At 36.3% G+C, this 17,412-nt stretch overlaps 1 protein-coding gene across 12 annotated transcripts in view; it reads left to right on the forward strand.

Annotated features, from left to right (window-relative positions):
- LOC119780193 (neurexin-1a) overlaps positions 1 to 17,412 on the forward strand; it is a 215,687-nt gene that overhangs the window by 98,062 nt on the left and 100,213 nt on the right. For all 12 annotated transcript variants that reach the window (XM_038280125.1, XM_038280112.1, XM_038280113.1 and 9 more), the window contains one exon: positions 2,870 to 3,051. In XM_038280125.1, coding sequence (XP_038136053.1) covers positions 2,870 to 3,051 — 182 coding nt within the window. The remainder of the gene's footprint in view (positions 1 to 2,869; positions 3,052 to 17,412) is intronic.

Genomic DNA, 17,412 nt, shown 5'->3' on the forward strand with positions numbered 1-17,412 from the left:
TCGATTTGCAGGCTGGATAAGGAAAACTATATAGTGCCCAAAGGGGCTCATGGTAACTCTGGAGAAGCTTCAGAGATCAATTTAGGTGGAAAAATAAGTGGCAAGATAGTCATTAGCTTGGCAGAATGCAGATCTACCATTAATAGAGGAGCGGCAAGAGGAGTGCCACTATTGAACAGCAGCCATAAGAAAGTTTTGAAGTTTGATGTTGCCTGGAAAAAACATATGAGTTAAAGAGAAAGTTTTGGTCTGACAAAAACAAAATTGAACTTGCATGCAACAAAACCTACTGGCAGGAAACTTACATTGGTGGTCTCAGAATTATTCTGAAGGTATGCTTTTCTTTTGAAAACTATGTATCATATTCTATCAACTTTAATCGTATGAACTGCTTATTTATTTCCCAATGAGAAATCAATGAAGTTTTTAATATAACAAAATGAAACATTTAAAAGTGTATGGCCACTTTTGTAAAGCATTGTACCATTGTAAGTGTGCAGAAATAGGATTTCTTTCTTATAACATGGAGGGTGAATGGGAAATAAATCAACCCCCTCCCCCATTCAAATGATAGAGGCAAACAAACAGGCAGGAATTTTGCAGAATGCTTCTGTATCTAATGACTACAACAGATCCATATCAGGCCAACTGTCCCAGGAGACAATGCAAACAGCAAAAATGCAGGCAGCGCATAATTACTCTGCAGCAGTGGAGCAACATTGAGGGTGAGCGGATTTCACGCTACTGCATGTCTGTGTAGGTGTGCATTAGCCATGTTCTTCCTTGTATCCTAATCCACTACTCCCTTAGGGTTTTTTTTTTTTTTGTCGTTAGTCTTAGGCTTTTATGGATTTTGCACATCTTTACCCTATATTGGCATGCCTATTATCTGCACTTACTTAACCAGTTTTGGAAATATTTAATAGTTAGTTTCCCTCCAGTTAGGGGTTAGGGTAATAGGTGTCTGTGTCTTAAGATGAGCCTCTTGCTATTAACCTATTTAGTATAATGATCTACACTTAAGGTCCATTGGAATACTGTAGGCAATCACTATTTTATAACGTCAACTAATAGGATGTCATAGGGATAAAGTGGATGTCAAAGCCTTCCCATAGACGCAGCAGGAAATAGATGCTAAAGAATGCAGTGATTTCCAACACTTACCTAGTCCGAAATAACTTAATTATAATGAGCCAGAGCACAAAGCAAGTGTTAGATGGCTTAAGAGACGGTGACAACAGTTCAGTGCTGGCTGCATGAATTCGAGATCACTCTCGGATTGAGCCAACATCAGATAGGCATTAGAGAAACAAGAGTTTTCAGCTGTAGCTGCCAGACTTCATGAAAAAGAAATTATCCCTGCCTTGCAAATAAATCAAGCATAATGTTGTTTTCCACTGTTTTTATCAAGCTTCACAGAGCTAGATATATTAGGAGAGCAAAAGTGCTTACCGTATCATCATCAATGGGATTTTAGGATTTAGGTGTTTGCTTTAGGAAATAGACAAAATCCTGTCACAGATCTGAACATCTCAACTCCATTTTGTGATTTCATTATTGTTAATCAATGATGCAGTTCTTTGTAACTAATGGGTGACAATGTCTGTTTAATCAAATAGGAGTGACCTAATATTTGAGTAAAAAAACTCAAAAGCAGAATGGTCCACTATAGAAAGTCTTGGAAAGACAAGCAGAAGCAAATAAATCTATTGCATTGATAATTTGATATCCTTGTGAACAAGTTTACAAGAAAATATTGAAATTACAATCACAATGATTTATAATCTATTGTTCCGGCAAAGGCTCTTTAACTCCCTGCCTCAATGGATATTAACTCAATCTAATTCTCTCCCACTTCTTTCTCCCTGTCTCTGTCTGTAGCACATACTGTATGTACACATACAGCACACAAGCAGAACCCCTTATCTAATTTGTCATGAAGATAGCTGTTTTTATGCTAAACTGACAGATGCATTCATTTTCAGTCTTTCTCAAAGGTGTTTATTTGCCAATCTCACATATTTTCATTGTCATTTTTGCACATAGACACACTTTGTCTCACAGCCACAAAGCAAAAAAATTATAAAAATAGAATCATGACCCTAAAACAGAAACTATTACACTGCTTTAAAGGATTAATTTAGTAGGTTTATTTATTTATTTTTTTCCGCATTTTTTGAGTAGGTCAGTTTCATTTTCTTCCGAGACTCTTTTCCACTAAATAGCTTGGCTATTAGAACTACTGTTAAGTCTAACAGGTCATGTTTTAACCTTTCATAGAGTAGCTTAGGACATTGACATGATTCAGGGAGACAGAAAATAGCTGGTGTGGAGGGTACAAGCAAGGCATAATTGGCCCTCTCAGTCAATAATGTTTCTGTGTTCTTTGATTCTACTAATGAAGCACAAGAGAGGAGGAGGTTGCCATTTGGTATGCCGATCTGTTGGACACTTGGGACATAACTAAAAATTTGCAAGTGCTTGCTTGTGTCTCATCAGTCCAAAGGTGAATAAGCAAAGGCAGTAAAGCTGAGTAATTGCCAGGTATTACCAGGTAAGCGGCACCTCTGCCTGCCTTTCGCACTCTTTGCTGGATTTTCTTCCATTCATGAATTGACATGAGTGTACTTAAACTCTCAGATGGAGCTGAGAGCGGTTCAAGAGTGATATGTTGCTCGCTGCTCGGAAAGTCATTACTCAGCACAATAAAACACTTAGACTGACGGTTCTCTGTGCACATGGAGCTGAGGCCAGCTTTGCTATGTTAATAATGGTTTTGTGTTTACAGCCGGGGATGCCTGCTGGGTTTACTCTTGTTGTTGTAGTTATTGAAAAGTTTGCCTCTTTTTTCCCCTCTTTTATCTTGTAGCGGGAACAACATACATATTTGGCCGAGATGGTGGACTGATCACCTACACGTGGCCACCAAATGACAGACCCAGCACAAGGGCGGATCGACTTGCCATTGGGTTCAGTACACACCTGAAGGATGCTGTCTTGGTGAGAGTGGATAGCTCCTCTGGACTTGGAGACTTCTTGAAACTCCACATTGTAAGTCAGAATCAAGACAACTTTTTCAACTTTTTCTTTTTTGGATAGATGTAAATGGCATTTAAATTATGCATGGTGTTATCTGAGTTATAAATATAGGCACACTTGCTTGGTTGTCCAAAGGTGATAGTCAAATCTGATTAAATTTAGACTTAATCTAATTAAGAAGGAGATCATGACAATCGTAATAGCTGGATTCTTTGACTCAGGGTGTTTTCATGAAATTTCAATGCACTGTAGGAACAAAATAGAGGTTTTAATTAACCTGAAATGAAACCTCTCACCATGAACAAGAAAAAAATTTCTAAACCACTGTCTGCGCAGGATGTAAAATTATTAAAATTACTCATGCATTATTTGCTAAAAGAATTGAGGCTCTCACCTTTATAGGCAAGCCTTTCAAGCCTCACGACCAAGCCTTTGGACAAAAAAGTCTTGTTTTAGTCCTCTTTGATCCATTCTAAAGCTGCTCTTTCTATATGAGGTTAGGGCTTTGTTGAAGCTGAAACAGTTTCTCAAATCTAGGCTTGCTCATCAGTAATCTTACTGCTTTAGCACCCCAAGAGTGCAGTCTGTGAGTCTATGAAAGGTACCATTCACAAACTTCCACCCATGTAGAGGGAACCAACAAATGTTCAAATAGGTCATTGCATGCTGAACAAACAATGCCCACAGAGCAAAAGATTGGTTGAAAAGTTGCCATGATTTACATCCAAACAACATCTGCATTTGGTTGAAAAGTAAAAGGTGAAAATCCGTAATTTTCAGATTGTTAAAAAGACCAGTTTGCAACGTCTTTTTAATGTCTGTTATTGGACTAAAATGGGACAAAATCAGACCAACCAACCATAGCCCAATTTTTATTTGGACTAAATCAAGACTTTTACGGACTGACCAGATTTAGCCTAAAAATCAATGTCTAAATGAGTTCTAGTGTTTGTGGGGAACTCACTGGAATTTAGGGGCTTATCCCAATCCATGAAGAACAACCTCACAGCATAACACAGGCCTCAAACTTTGACATGGCTAAAAAACAGTATTGCAAGTATTGTTATCTTGATAAGCTCCATACCCAGGATATTTCATCAACTTTCAACACAGATACTGTAAGTAAGCTTTGTCTCCTCCACATCAGTGTTAGATTGCTTTTCACGTCTGATAATTTACCTGTTCTTTTGCATGTTGTGCTCAGTCACATAAGGCTATGTTCAGACCGCACGCAGCTAAGGCAGCAAAAATGCGCTTGCTGCTTCATTTAAACTTGTACAAGTTTAGTTCTGACGCGCGGCTGAAGTATCTTTGCTGCTCTAGCTGCACAGTCAAAAAGTGGATCAACACTGCATGTCTGATTGGTCTACCACTCTGTGCCTGAAATGCTATTGTTTCCTAATGCTTCCACTTTGTTAAACTACCAATGAATGTGCACTAGTTCTTGTATGTTTATAGAACATTTCATGAATGGGCGCAATGCAAAGGGGCCGTCTTATCACCCTACAAGACTTGAATTTATTGAACAGCTGATAAATTTGATGGAAACCCCTGTCATTGTTTTTATATTAAGGGTTACAGAACTACTATTCATGTCGAGGTGTTTTATTTGTGGACATGGAAGGGATTGGAACACCAGAATTGAACTCTATCTAGTTATTCCTTGTTCCACATCAAATGTCTTGAAACCAGAAGAGATAAGCACAAAACGTTTCTTGATGTGTGTAGCATAATTTAACTGACCACACTTTGAGACGTCATGTATAGTACAAATGTTGCACCATAAAGGCTTTTTCCGTAGGACCCAAAGCAGCTGTGATGTTCGTCTTTTTCTAATGCTTTTACATCTTTTTACCCAATGCCTAAATGCCAACATTTGTTTTCCCTGCAGCCTTAAGTGTATTAAATCTTTTTGATGCAAATTATTCACGGCTTAACTAAAAAAGAATCACACAGGATATTTATACAAATAAAGATGTCATAAATGGACAAATGTGTTTACACGGATGAGCAAATGCTCAATTGCCAATCCTATGAATTATACTTATTTTTGGGATTTTTTTCCACCTGGCTTGAAAATACATGAAACAATGATAGAAGAAGAGATCTCCTTCTTCTACTGTAATGAATGAGAGAGTGTTTCTTTAAGGATACGTCAATTCAAAGCAGTTTTTCATTATTAAATTACCGGCCAGGATTTTATTACTTATTGATCAGTATGTTGCAGTGCTAAATTGTTCATTTAAAAAAGTGTGCATTGCTTATAGTGCAGTCCAACACATTGTTCTGTAAGCTCTGCAAAATGATTAAGTTACTTAACAAAATATAGTTAAGACATTTCTTACTAGAAGACAAAGAGACATTCTGCACCTCTAGTATATTACAATAAAACAAATAGTACTATAAGCAAGACTTTTTAAAAGTCCTGGGGGGAAAAAAACCCTGTGACTTACAATAATTATAAGTTGACCAAATAACTGCCAGTTTACAAAGTATATTACAGTATTAGCCATTCAAAATGTCCCCACTTTCCTTGATGAGCCCTTGGCTGGTTCCCCGTCAATTCCTTTTTAAACATCAATATTTGCACTAAAATATTCTTTCTGTCATGATTTGTGGACATTAACATCTAAAGAGAAGTGTTATCTCCTGGTCAGACTCTGTAATTCAGTGAAAGAGTGGAGTCAGAGTAAAAAAATATGCAAGCATGGGTCACTCCAGTGGCTGGAAGTTTGAGGCGATTTTGCTGGGAGTTTGAGGTAAGGGGGCTGCCATTCAGCTTTTTTCACACTGTTACAGTAAATCACTTTTAACCTGTCCCCATAATGACAAGAAGCAGTTGTTCAGAGAACCTTGGTGGTCCTAACCAATTCAGAGATTTAAAGACAAGAAATTATATTTATATTTTAATTCTGAAATGTACATTTGCTATGAAAAATCAAGTACCAATTCACGATGCTCCAATGCAAAAATAAAAACTATTGCATTCATTTGTGGGATAAAATCAAGGCAATGATAACCTGTTCATAGTTTTAGAACAAAGAAAGAGCTTCATCTTTACAGTCATTGGTATGTGAGAAAGGTTTGGACAGGATCACTTTCCTATCACTTTCCTAAAGTTTTAGCTCTTTGAATTACATTTAAAGAGCTAAAACTTTTATTGCTGCCAAAGCGGAGGTAGAATCTTTAGTGCCGGCTGCACATTATCCCAAACTATCTATAAAAGGGCGTTTAGTCTATGTTGACCGCAATTCAATAATAGATAGACTTGTGTGTCTTCTGCCTCATTGTTATATGTGTTGTCCATTTCTAATAATTTTTTTTCCCCCAAAGGGAGCAAATGGAGAGCAAAATGTACATGTTCTCTTTGAGGGACAAGGTTTCAAATGAACAATTTACTGATAACATGCTGTAGCTCAAACACAAGAACTTCAAAGGAAAGAAAACGTTCTTCTGCATATGTATGAAAAGACAGAGAGATCATGCAACTTACAGCAAATGCACATGTAGCCGTGTAGATAAAATAAGTGGCACATCATTAACATGTTACACTAAGAAAATGTTGATAAGGCATGTTTATATAGCAGGGGCAGCAGGTTGTGAGAATCCTCTCTCCTTATGCATTAGCAGTCACTCTGAATGTGCCTTCTTATTTATTAATTTCTGCACATTAATCCGAGGGCTTTGTGCAATGCTGAAATTGATTAGAAAATAAGAAACCAATGAGTGAGGAAAATGATTTGAGAAAGAGGAGTGTGGGAGAGAAGAGGTGAATTTAAAAGACCTATTGATTGAGTTGTCTGTTGGTCGTCATTACAAAAATAAATAAATGTCAGTGTTAGGGGCTGTTCTGTGATGTAGTTTAAAATATATGCTCCAATTGCAAGTTTAACTTAAACTGTAGAATGCAATGACATACATTGAATTAGTAATAATTTTAATGGTATAATTCACTTCTTATAAGATACATCTTAAGTTTTGTGTCTGATGTTTGAAAAAAAGATTTCAGAGAAATTAATACACAAATTTTAAGAAACTGCAATGCTCATGATACATACCCTCCAGGAAAAGATTTTTCGCCTCTGTAATCTCCTCATTAATTACACTAGAAAGGATGTATTTTATTGCACTCTATTAAAAGCAATGAGCTGTACAAAATTGCCACTTTGATGTGTTTCTCATGGAAGAAAAGCAGCACTACACATCAGTAGTCACCTAAAGAAATATTTTGCTGGAAAACGTACCATTTGACAGTTTTAGTCTGATATAAACTAATAAGATATTGACTGCGTCAACTAACTTGCCATAACAATGTGGTGGGATCTAAGTAATTTAAATATATTAACAAAATGACCAAGCTAATTCTTATTGATATTTGCTCCATTAATTACAATCACCTCAGCTTTGAATGGAAAAACCTTAGGAGTATATCTAACTGCTTGAGATGGGATTAAATCAGAATTTAGCCTCCTCTTTCTCATCTTCTAAATTACCAGCCTCTTACCCCCTGCCTAATCACCCACTCTCCTGTCACTTTGCAATGACAAGAAATCCAGCTGGGCTTGAAGGACGCCATTTAATCTCACACTTTTAGTTAGGAATTTCCTTAGTAATATGCAGGGACTATGGTTTGAATGCACCTCAAAGGACTGCCAATTCTTTTACCAACCTTTTTTTTAATAATTTTTTTATTCAACAGCAGATGAAGGCAGCCAGCCAACTAATACGTAACAGTTTGCAGGCTTTTGCTGCAGGGCACATGTTGACATAGAATTAGATTCAGAGTTATATTCTTGTTTTTTTCTAATTAGGTTGATTGCTTTCAATTCTATGCAGTTTTTGAAGCATATCATTAAGGTTTATAGAATGAATTCCTCACTTGGTTATAAGCCGTGTCTGTAGATAAAATAGTGCCCATGTACAGAATAAAACACACATTTAATTGTGAAAAATCAAAAAATGAAAATATTCCCAGTGACATTAATACAAAATATAAAGTTATGGATAAGATTATCCTTGGCGAGAGAAATCCATAAGATGAAGTAGCTGCATTTTTTTTTGGGTATGTGTGAGCATAACCTACTTCAATAAATTACAACAGTAGTGAAAAGTTAATCAATTAAAGTTAATTTTCAAAAGTAAAACATGTGTTATCTAGATTCATTATACACAGTGTTCTTTTAATTCTCTGAAATCTAATGATAATGTCTTACAGCTAATGAAAAAACTAAGTTTACGAGACCGATTAAAATAAGCTGTGTTATGGCCATGCTTTGGCCTACATGTTCATAAAGATAACACTGTGGACTATCAGACAATAATCAATAGAAAATTTGACATTGTGACTTGTTTATTGATTATATATCTAAGTATGTCAAAATAAAGCAGGGAGGAATAATAACAGTGGCAGGTGGGATAGCTACAGTCTTAATAAGATTGTAAAGCAAACGGTGTGGACTGTTGTTGGAGTCAGAGAATTAAAATCCGCCACACTTGAATATACTGTACAGGTTTTTGTTACCCTAATTTTTTCAAATTTATCTACATATTGAGGGTGCAAAAAATTTTAGGTTTTATGCCCTATGTAGTCTAAAATCCTTTAAAACTCATTTAGGTGCTTGAAGATATGATTATTGTTTTTTATAATTTCTTGCTGTCACTGAGCATCAGGGACTTCGACCATCAGAGGCACTGCTTAGTCTGAAGTCAGGCCCCAAGGGGGGCTACTGAGTTTGTTTTGTGCTGGTACTTGATCTTTGTGTGGGGGTTGGAGAAAATTCAAAGTACTTTCTTCTTTGCCTTCCCCTAATTGCATGCATCCCTTTAAGAAAACAAGCAAGGAAGGGAAAACGGCTAAGACAGTAATGCTATGAAGTTAATGTATTCCATACAGCAGAAAGGATAGTGGAGAAAAGTGGAGAAAATAATGACTTGGTGGAGCACTGCTCCCTTCGGCCCCCCTCTAGCTGACTACCAGAAAGGAGTGTCTTTCTCAGATGGAAGACACCTTTAATTGCAGTTTCAGCTCTTGTTCTCTACCTTATTAATCATGTAAAATGGCTTGGAAAAAGAAAAGACCAGAGTCATTCTCTGAGCATCTTCATTTCCAAGTAAGACATGTCATATTGGTACAGTTAACCTCAGTCACAGAAATCTTATTCTCATTCATATAAGTTACTGTACAGTATTGAGTAAATACAGCAGTGTCTAAAGTGATATGGGATGTCAGATTGTTACCTGGGAGAAGGCACTGCAGGTCTCAAATGAGAACCAGTCTCACGCTATCCCCAATACTCTTATTAAAGCACATGCCCAGAGAGAACATCTCCCTCTAATCCACTACCTCTGTTAAGGTCACTAATTACCTTTCTTGTTCGCTCTGTGCACCAACATGGAAAAGACTTGCATGCAACCCCCACAGGATCAAGTGGATTGCAGGTCGCTATGTAGCTTAGTCAAGTTACATTTACTTGAATGCAAGAAGTGATTTATTATATGTTTTCCAGGTATTTGAAACCTTATTGAAACGAGTACAACTTTCCAACTGTATTCGTAATACATTTTTCTTTTAGCTGTCGGGGTATTTTTTGTTGTATTTAAACATACAACAAAACCCCTACTAGTTTTTATCCCTATCTGTTCCTCACATTACTTTTACTGCTGTTTCCATGGAAACTCTTCAAGTTCAGGACTGGGCTAAGTAACATGATGATTATATGCATTTTATGCAGATTTAAGAGTTGCAAGAGCTGTTTTTTGTCAATTGGAAATTATAAAATCCCATCTATATTTACGTTTTTCAAAGCTGTGGGAAAATGTGTGGGGAAATTAACACTAATTAGATTTTAGTCTTACTTTACAGGGCTACGAATTGAAGGGAAGCTAGTGTTTTCTATACAGTGGAGGGAGGGAGGAGGGAGGGAGGGAGGGAGGGAGGGAGGGAGGGAGGGAGGGAGGGAGGGAGGGAGGGAGGGAGGGAGGGAGGGAGGGAGGGAGGGAGGGAGGGAGGGAGGGAGGGATGGATGGATGGATGGATGGATGGATGGATCGATCTTAGGAAACATTCCTTTTCTTTATCACAGATGCTCAGATTAGAGTATATGTCACATAAAAAATAAAAAGTTTACAAACATAACATACAAATTTGCCATCATATTGTATATAAAATGAAAACCATGAAGCCTGCCCAATTTAGTTTATATCTTTTTGGTTTAGGTCTCTTGGCTCGCACAGTGATGAACACTATTACCTTGCACCAGCAAAGTCCTGGGTATGAATTCTAGGCTGTTATCTATCTACATGAATTTTGCATGTTCTCCTTGGTTTGCGTAGGTTCCTGGAGGGTATTCTCTAGCGTTTGTAGAGCCCCCACAAGCCTTCAAGGACAAGATAGTATAGGCCATGGATGCAGACCTTGCAATACAATTCATACACCTCACTGAGGGGGATCAAGACAAGGAGTTGTATCTTCTTTTATTTTCCTGACCTATTTTGTAAAACCAGACAGATGGGTGGCATTCCTTTCTCTGCAATAAGAATCACAACAATAGCTTTAATCTTCAGAAATTTAAAGCTAACTGATCTGACAGAATTTTACTTAAAATACATGTAAATAGGTGGATTTTAGCTTCCTATTACTATAATTATGTCTAGTTCAGACTTGCCTAAAACTGCATATTGTAGAAAGATGTTATTAGCTCAATATCAAGTAGAATATCTTAATGACACACAACAAACAAGTTTGCACACCAACCAAGAGTTTTGTGCTATTTGTTTTCGCTGCTCATAAAAGATGAAAAACTTAACTTACAGATTTGTCAAGAAATATTCAAGAAATAGTGTCCAAACATATTTGCTCACTGTTACTTTCTTCATAATCGAATTGTTGCACTCCAATGAACAAAGAGTAGGTAGGAAACACATCCATTTCATGAGTGATTTTACTTCCTCTGATTTGTGTTGACACAAGTCACTTGGGCTCCTCAGGTTTTTTTTAACTGACTGAGACAGCATTTTGGAAATAATTTAATAAACTCCTCAAAGGCTAAAAAGCATTAGGATTTAAAATAATCAGTAATATTTTGAAAATTTAGAAGCAGCGAACGTTTTGTAATGCTAATTTAGGATCCCCCATTTTTCAGCAATTGGTAGTTGTCATTTTTTATTTGAAAAAACAACTAGGTCAAATCAAGTTCACCTTTTATTTTACTAATTTTCAACATACAACAATCATTGAGTTCTTTATTTTGTAACAAGGGTATTATTGTAGAATTTATGTCAACTATAACTTATTTTAGCAAAGATCTCTGTAAGCGAGAGGGAATCTTTGTATTAGTTTTAGCTGTAGATGGGACAGCTGCTCAACTCAGATGGTACGCCTGACCTCAAAGAATCAAATCTCATCATCTCCATATTGAGAAGGGACAGCACTGGAATAACCATTACTCATCTTTCGATTCCAATCATTTCTCAATTTGTTCAAGCTCTTTGCCACTACAAAGCCAAGTGGTCCATGAAGCGGAAGCGTGCGAATGAGGGAGGATGATGTGTGTGTATGTGTATTTGAGGAGGCAGGACAATACTGTGACTTCGCTTTTATTAGTGTAACAAATCATAGTGACTACAGCTTGTCATTCACAAAGCTATACATCAATACATTATGAGCCTGCCTCAAACAGAGCTATATTGCCATGGCTAACATGGAGTAAATTTGATTTCATTGTCAATGTTACACTATCAGACGTGTTTGGTTTTTGCTGGGCTACAAGGTTAAGAACATTGACATTCTATTTGTTATTATATTTCACTCTGATAAATGATAAATTTTGCTCAATCTTTCCTTTTGTGTGCACAGCTCTGAACTATTTGCCTTGTATTTAAGCACCTCTACAAATGCCATCTTATTTATAATTAAAGATTAAATCTTGTTATGCGTGGTAAATGATGTAGTTTGAACAATGTGTGTTTGCATGCAGTAGGGATATGAGTGCCACAGCATGTAGTCACTACAGTTGTTGACTTTTGACATAGCTGCCCTAGGCCTAAGGGTAGGATAAAAATAGTCTGACTCGTTTTCGCTCCATTACAGCTAGCTGCAGTACAAAATCTTTGAAGTATCCCAAATGGAGCATATTTGGTTTGATTTTAGCATGCACTTTTTTTTATTCCTTTCTTGGCCTTTATGCAGAACATATGAATAAAGATATATAAGCAGCAACAGAGGAAAGATAAACTTTATTATTGTGGCAAAAATTTCAATTTATATTTGGGACTTTTGAACGTCAAACCTGTAATTCTCCTTATTATTAAGACTAATAAACCGACACCATGAAACCTGCCCTAAAATCTAACTACCTACTGTTGTGTTGTGCTTCTTTAGAGTACTAATGTTTATTGAACTCACCCACGTTTAATGAGCAAATGTAGCTAAGACAGCTGCTTACTAACAAAGAATTATTATATTAATTCCTAGCCTCTACATCAGCCCACATTTTTTCATCATCATTCTTTATTAAAACAAAATGAGCAATTTTAGTGGAAAAACATTTAGAAAATTTAAATATGATGGAAAAAAGAACAATTTTTAAAAAATGTATGTATTACAATCCCATTTTCTTCTAATCAAAACTTTTTTTTAAGTCAGTTTAATTAAATGTGCCAAAGATAATATTTAGCTGTATTCTTTTTAAAGAAAGGGCCACACCGCTATTATTGCAGTGTATATTTGAATTAATACAAGAAGGGTAATGAGAATATGTTTTGACTAAAATAATCACATTTATCCATTTCATAAATTTCATTATCTACAGAACTTTTTCGGTCTCCTTAATTTCAGTGACCAAAACCATTTGTAGGTAATTTAGGCTACGTTAATATAGCAGGGAAATTTGATCCAAAACAGATATTTTTACCAATATGTGACACATATCTGGCTTTTTCATGTCTGAGTTTTTCATATTGGGCCCTCTGAAAGGCCCTTCTCACATTGAAACAAAACATCCGATTTGAGTCTCTTCATATGTGGCACAAAATCAGATTCAGATTTGATAGTTTTCAAAGCGTCTAAAGTCTGGACAGTCTTGCTGCATTTTAACTGACTTTTACATCATTGGCCTGGCTCCAGCTACACATCAACAGAGATCTCTGCAGCATCAGTCACTCACTGCTCTGCTGGAGGCCGTTGTTACTAGTTCGGTAGTTTTTCTTACACACCTTTCTTTTAGATGTGGTCATGACACCATTACTCTAGAGTCTAATACTAATACAAAGATACCAGCACTTTTTTGGGCCAAAAAGAGTTATTGAATACTTCTGTTGACAGTCACACCCACCATTACTTATATAAACAGTTAGCTGCTTTGTGACATCTACCTTCTTCTTCTGTTCGTGGGGTTCTCTTTGGTGTACCGTGTCTTAAACTTTTTGCACAGAAGTTTAGCTATCTTATTAAAGGAGAAGTTCGGTTTTTAACACTTTTAGCCCATTTTCTGTAGTGTCCAGGATGAAATCGAATGATCGACACCAAAAGTTTGACAATTGCTCCTGTCTCTGCTTTTTGGCTCATTTAGAATCACCCCCTGGCTGCTTTAGAATGGCTTCCATAGAGCATGTCCGATAATGTCCTTAAAACAACCTTAAACGTTCTTTTTTTTAAATATGCTACTCACCGGGTCGTCAGCGCTGTTCAATGACGTTCCAAAAAAAGTTTCGTAAAGAAAAAACGTTCCTGTAGTGTTTTATTTAGCATTTTGTAAATCCCATTGAGTTCTGTTGGAATAGTCAATATTCCCCTGCCACCGGAAACGGAAATGGGGCCTGTTTACACAGTTGTAGTCTTTTCGCTTCACTCTGTGTACTCCGACGTCGAGAATCAAGAATCCACCTTTCGTATTCCATTTTCAGAGTTTTTTAAAGTGTTTAACAGAGACGTTAGCACCTCGACGTCGTTTAAGGTTGTTTTAAGGACATTATCGGACATGCTCTATGGAAGCCATTCTAAAGCAGCCAGGGGTGGATTCTAAATGAGCCAAAAAGCAGAGACAGGACCAATTGTCAAAATTTTGGTGTCGATCATTCGATTTCATCCTGGACACTACAGAAAATGGGCTAAAAGTGTTAAAAACCGAACTTCTCCTTTAATTTATAGTATGTACAACAACACCAAGTCAACATCAGTTGCAATAAAAGTAAATTTTTTCAAGCTTTTCAATTTTGAATCTATTGTTCCAGTAACTGTGGCTGTGACCTTTTAAGATATTGGGTAATGTCCTCTTTGTCAAATACAGGCAAATGAAACTAAACATTTATTTATATCTTCTTAAAGTGACTTTTTTTGGGGTTTCCGTTTTGCTTTCTTTTTTATTTGTGTTTTTTAATGTACTTATATTTGTACGCCGGTGTCTATTAAGAGGGATGTCAGTAATTGTATATTGTATTTGCAATTCACAATAGATTTTATTTTAATTTTATTTTTATTCTACTGTATTTTATTTTATTTAACTCTGTTTTCACCTATTCTATTATAACTGCTCTGGTTAGAAAAAGGAGGAATGTATTTAAAATGTGATTATATGATATTTGTATATTATATAATATATATGAGCCAGTCCTTGGTAAGATTAATATTGCAAATACTGACAATTTGGTCAACAATATATTTATGATATGAAGCTAATAAATAAAAAAAGAATACTTAATGTTGTCCCATTGCAAAGGCTGTAGTTGAAACAGTAAACAAACAGAAAGCATAGTTTCAGAATTAGCTGCTGCCAAAGGAAAGCCCTCCAGGTTTCCTCTTAGCTAATTATTCTATAATTGTTGATGGTGCCCTGTTGATGCTTTCCACTGGGCTTTTTGTGAGGCTGCAAGAAATATTTAACAGATAGCTTACCTTTTTCTTGTCAATTTAATTGCCTTCTTCATTTCAGTGCTGTTCCCTTTACCATCTCTGTGTGCCTTATTCTCAACTTCGTTAAAACCACACGTTAATGAAATAGACATGCTGTTTTTAATTATCTCCTGCTGGGATAACTTTGTAGAATAACTTCAGCAGATAAATATGTATATCCTGATATGGTTGCTGTGCAATTTGCTTCCCTTTAATATTTATTTAGCGTTTTGTTCCAGGATTTTATTTAGTTTTCTTTTTTTTTAAGCTGAAATTCCAAATGAAAAGATTGAAATAGAATAAAAAATAGAGCAAAACAACAGCAGGAAACAATAAAATGGAGACAGAGGATACAGCAGAAACCATTCATGGTCGTGGTTGATGAGGGAGGTTGATGAGGTAACTGTATCCGCTCTTAAAATGTTTTAGAAGAGCATGGTCAACAGAAACACTCACTTTCCTCTCGTCCACTTCTTTTTATTTATGAATAATGAATTTAGTGATGATCCCTACATCTCCGAATGAATGTTCATCAACATTAGCTTGGTTTGAATAATAAACATTTTGCTTTTAATGAAATATCTGCCAAGAAGCACTGGACATTTATAATAAAGATTTCCAGAATAGTCTGTATTTTCCTCATTGTTATGTTGCTCAGTATGAAAGTGACTGGTCGGTCTCTTGTAATTCAGTATAAAGATTTCGTATTCACATAGGGGCAGTCTAAATAGAAGCCCCAGTCCTGGATGTTTTATTCCACAGCTTTATCAAAAGTAGAGACTGTCTGTGTGCATAAAAATATTTCTTAGCCTCCCTCTGTTATGAAAAGAGCTGAGCAGTGACGGGCAGTGCTGTGCAAAAGCAAATAATCCGTGATGTGTCAGCAACCTACATGTGCAGTACACCTCATACAGGGAGATCAAACAGACAGGTGCATGTTGCTCCTTTGTCCTCCTCCAACCCTGAGGTACACACATGGGGTGAGAGGGGGCACCCTTGAATTGGTGGCCTCATTCTGCTCGGTTTAGCAGCTTCACAGCATGCTGTTCCTCAGGAGGGGACACAGATTTTGCAGAGAGAATTTTGAGCTATGTTTTATTGCAGTAAAAATCTGCACGCATACAAACACTGCGGGTCAGATTGTGGATCTCTTAATTTGCTGCTATTACCAATGACATTTTTCGCTTATCCCAGAAGGACAAGCAGCATCTTGATAAAAGTAATTAAAAGTGCACACAAGGCGCTAACTGTTTTTTTTTATCTGGATTTCCTCCCCTTTCTCAGCTTAATAAAGCAGTTATTTTCGATTTATCCTTCATTTCTTAACACTTCAATCCAGGAGTGCATTTTGCAAAATAGCCATGGCTTACAATGGTGCTACCATTTTGTCTCTGTTGGATCTTGACTGAGATTATCATTAAAAAGTCAAAGTTTATTTTCATCACCTGCCCCATTATAATGGGTGGACGATGCAAAATAAAGAAACATCCACAGTTATGAGTATGCTAAATATTTCTGGATATCACAGCACTTACTTTGTGATTCTTGGGGGGATTAAAAAAAACGTTTTAAAATTTGTTTTTCATAAAAACACTTTTGAAGGACTTAAAATCGAGTAGCTTGGAAATGTTTTGCAAGTGTTGTTTGATTTCGCAAAGTTTAAAAAAGGCAGCTGCGCTGTAATCAATACTGTGGATCTCAGAGCCAACTTATTCATCCATGTTGTAATTTCTGAGGCTATTACCGACCAGAATGCTCCTGTTATTTATATGAAAATGTAACAGCTATTGAGTGCTAGTGTCACCCACCACCATTCTTTAGACAACTGCCACGCAAATCGATGCACCTCAAGACAGGCAATTTGTGTGTATTTGTTCCTTGATCCATAAACATACGCTATAAACTTAGAAACGTTTGTCTTTAGAGACAATATTATGGTACATTAAGGCTAAAGACAGGTCAAACAAATATCATGGATTTTTTCTTTCCCAATTATAAGTGTGTTGTATCATATGTGGCATGTGAATAATCAGTTGAAGTTAGCAGCACAAATAATATAAGTACAAGTTATAAACAACCAAGTTTTCAATATTGAAGGAAAAAGTTTGGTTCCTGCCATGCAATACCTGTAGAAAATTGACAAAACTGACATAAAGTAGTGCAAGTAACATTTTCTTCCCTCTTGGTATTTATTAAATTATGCATTACTTTTCTTCGGCTGTGACAATGTTTTTTCTTTTTTGCCATATTTTCATAAAGTTTAGATTTATTGAACCCATGACTAATTGTGCTGTTTGCTCATTGATGTTTTAACCTCTGAGGCCATCAGAGAATAAAAATGTTTTTGGTTATCTCAGTAAATCGATCTCAATAGAAATGTTTGTCACTCCTTTTATAATTGCATTTGAAAAACTAATTAAATCCATGTATCCAATCCCTTCAACCTCACAACTGTGCAAATCTTTGTGTGGGTCTATCACAAAGTC

This window comes from Cyprinodon tularosa, unplaced genomic scaffold (assembly GCF_016077235.1).
Source record: "Cyprinodon tularosa strain WSP-4 unplaced genomic scaffold, ASM1607723v1 ctg157, whole genome shotgun sequence".
Classification (NCBI taxonomy): domain Eukaryota; kingdom Metazoa; phylum Chordata; class Actinopteri; order Cyprinodontiformes; family Cyprinodontidae; genus Cyprinodon; species Cyprinodon tularosa.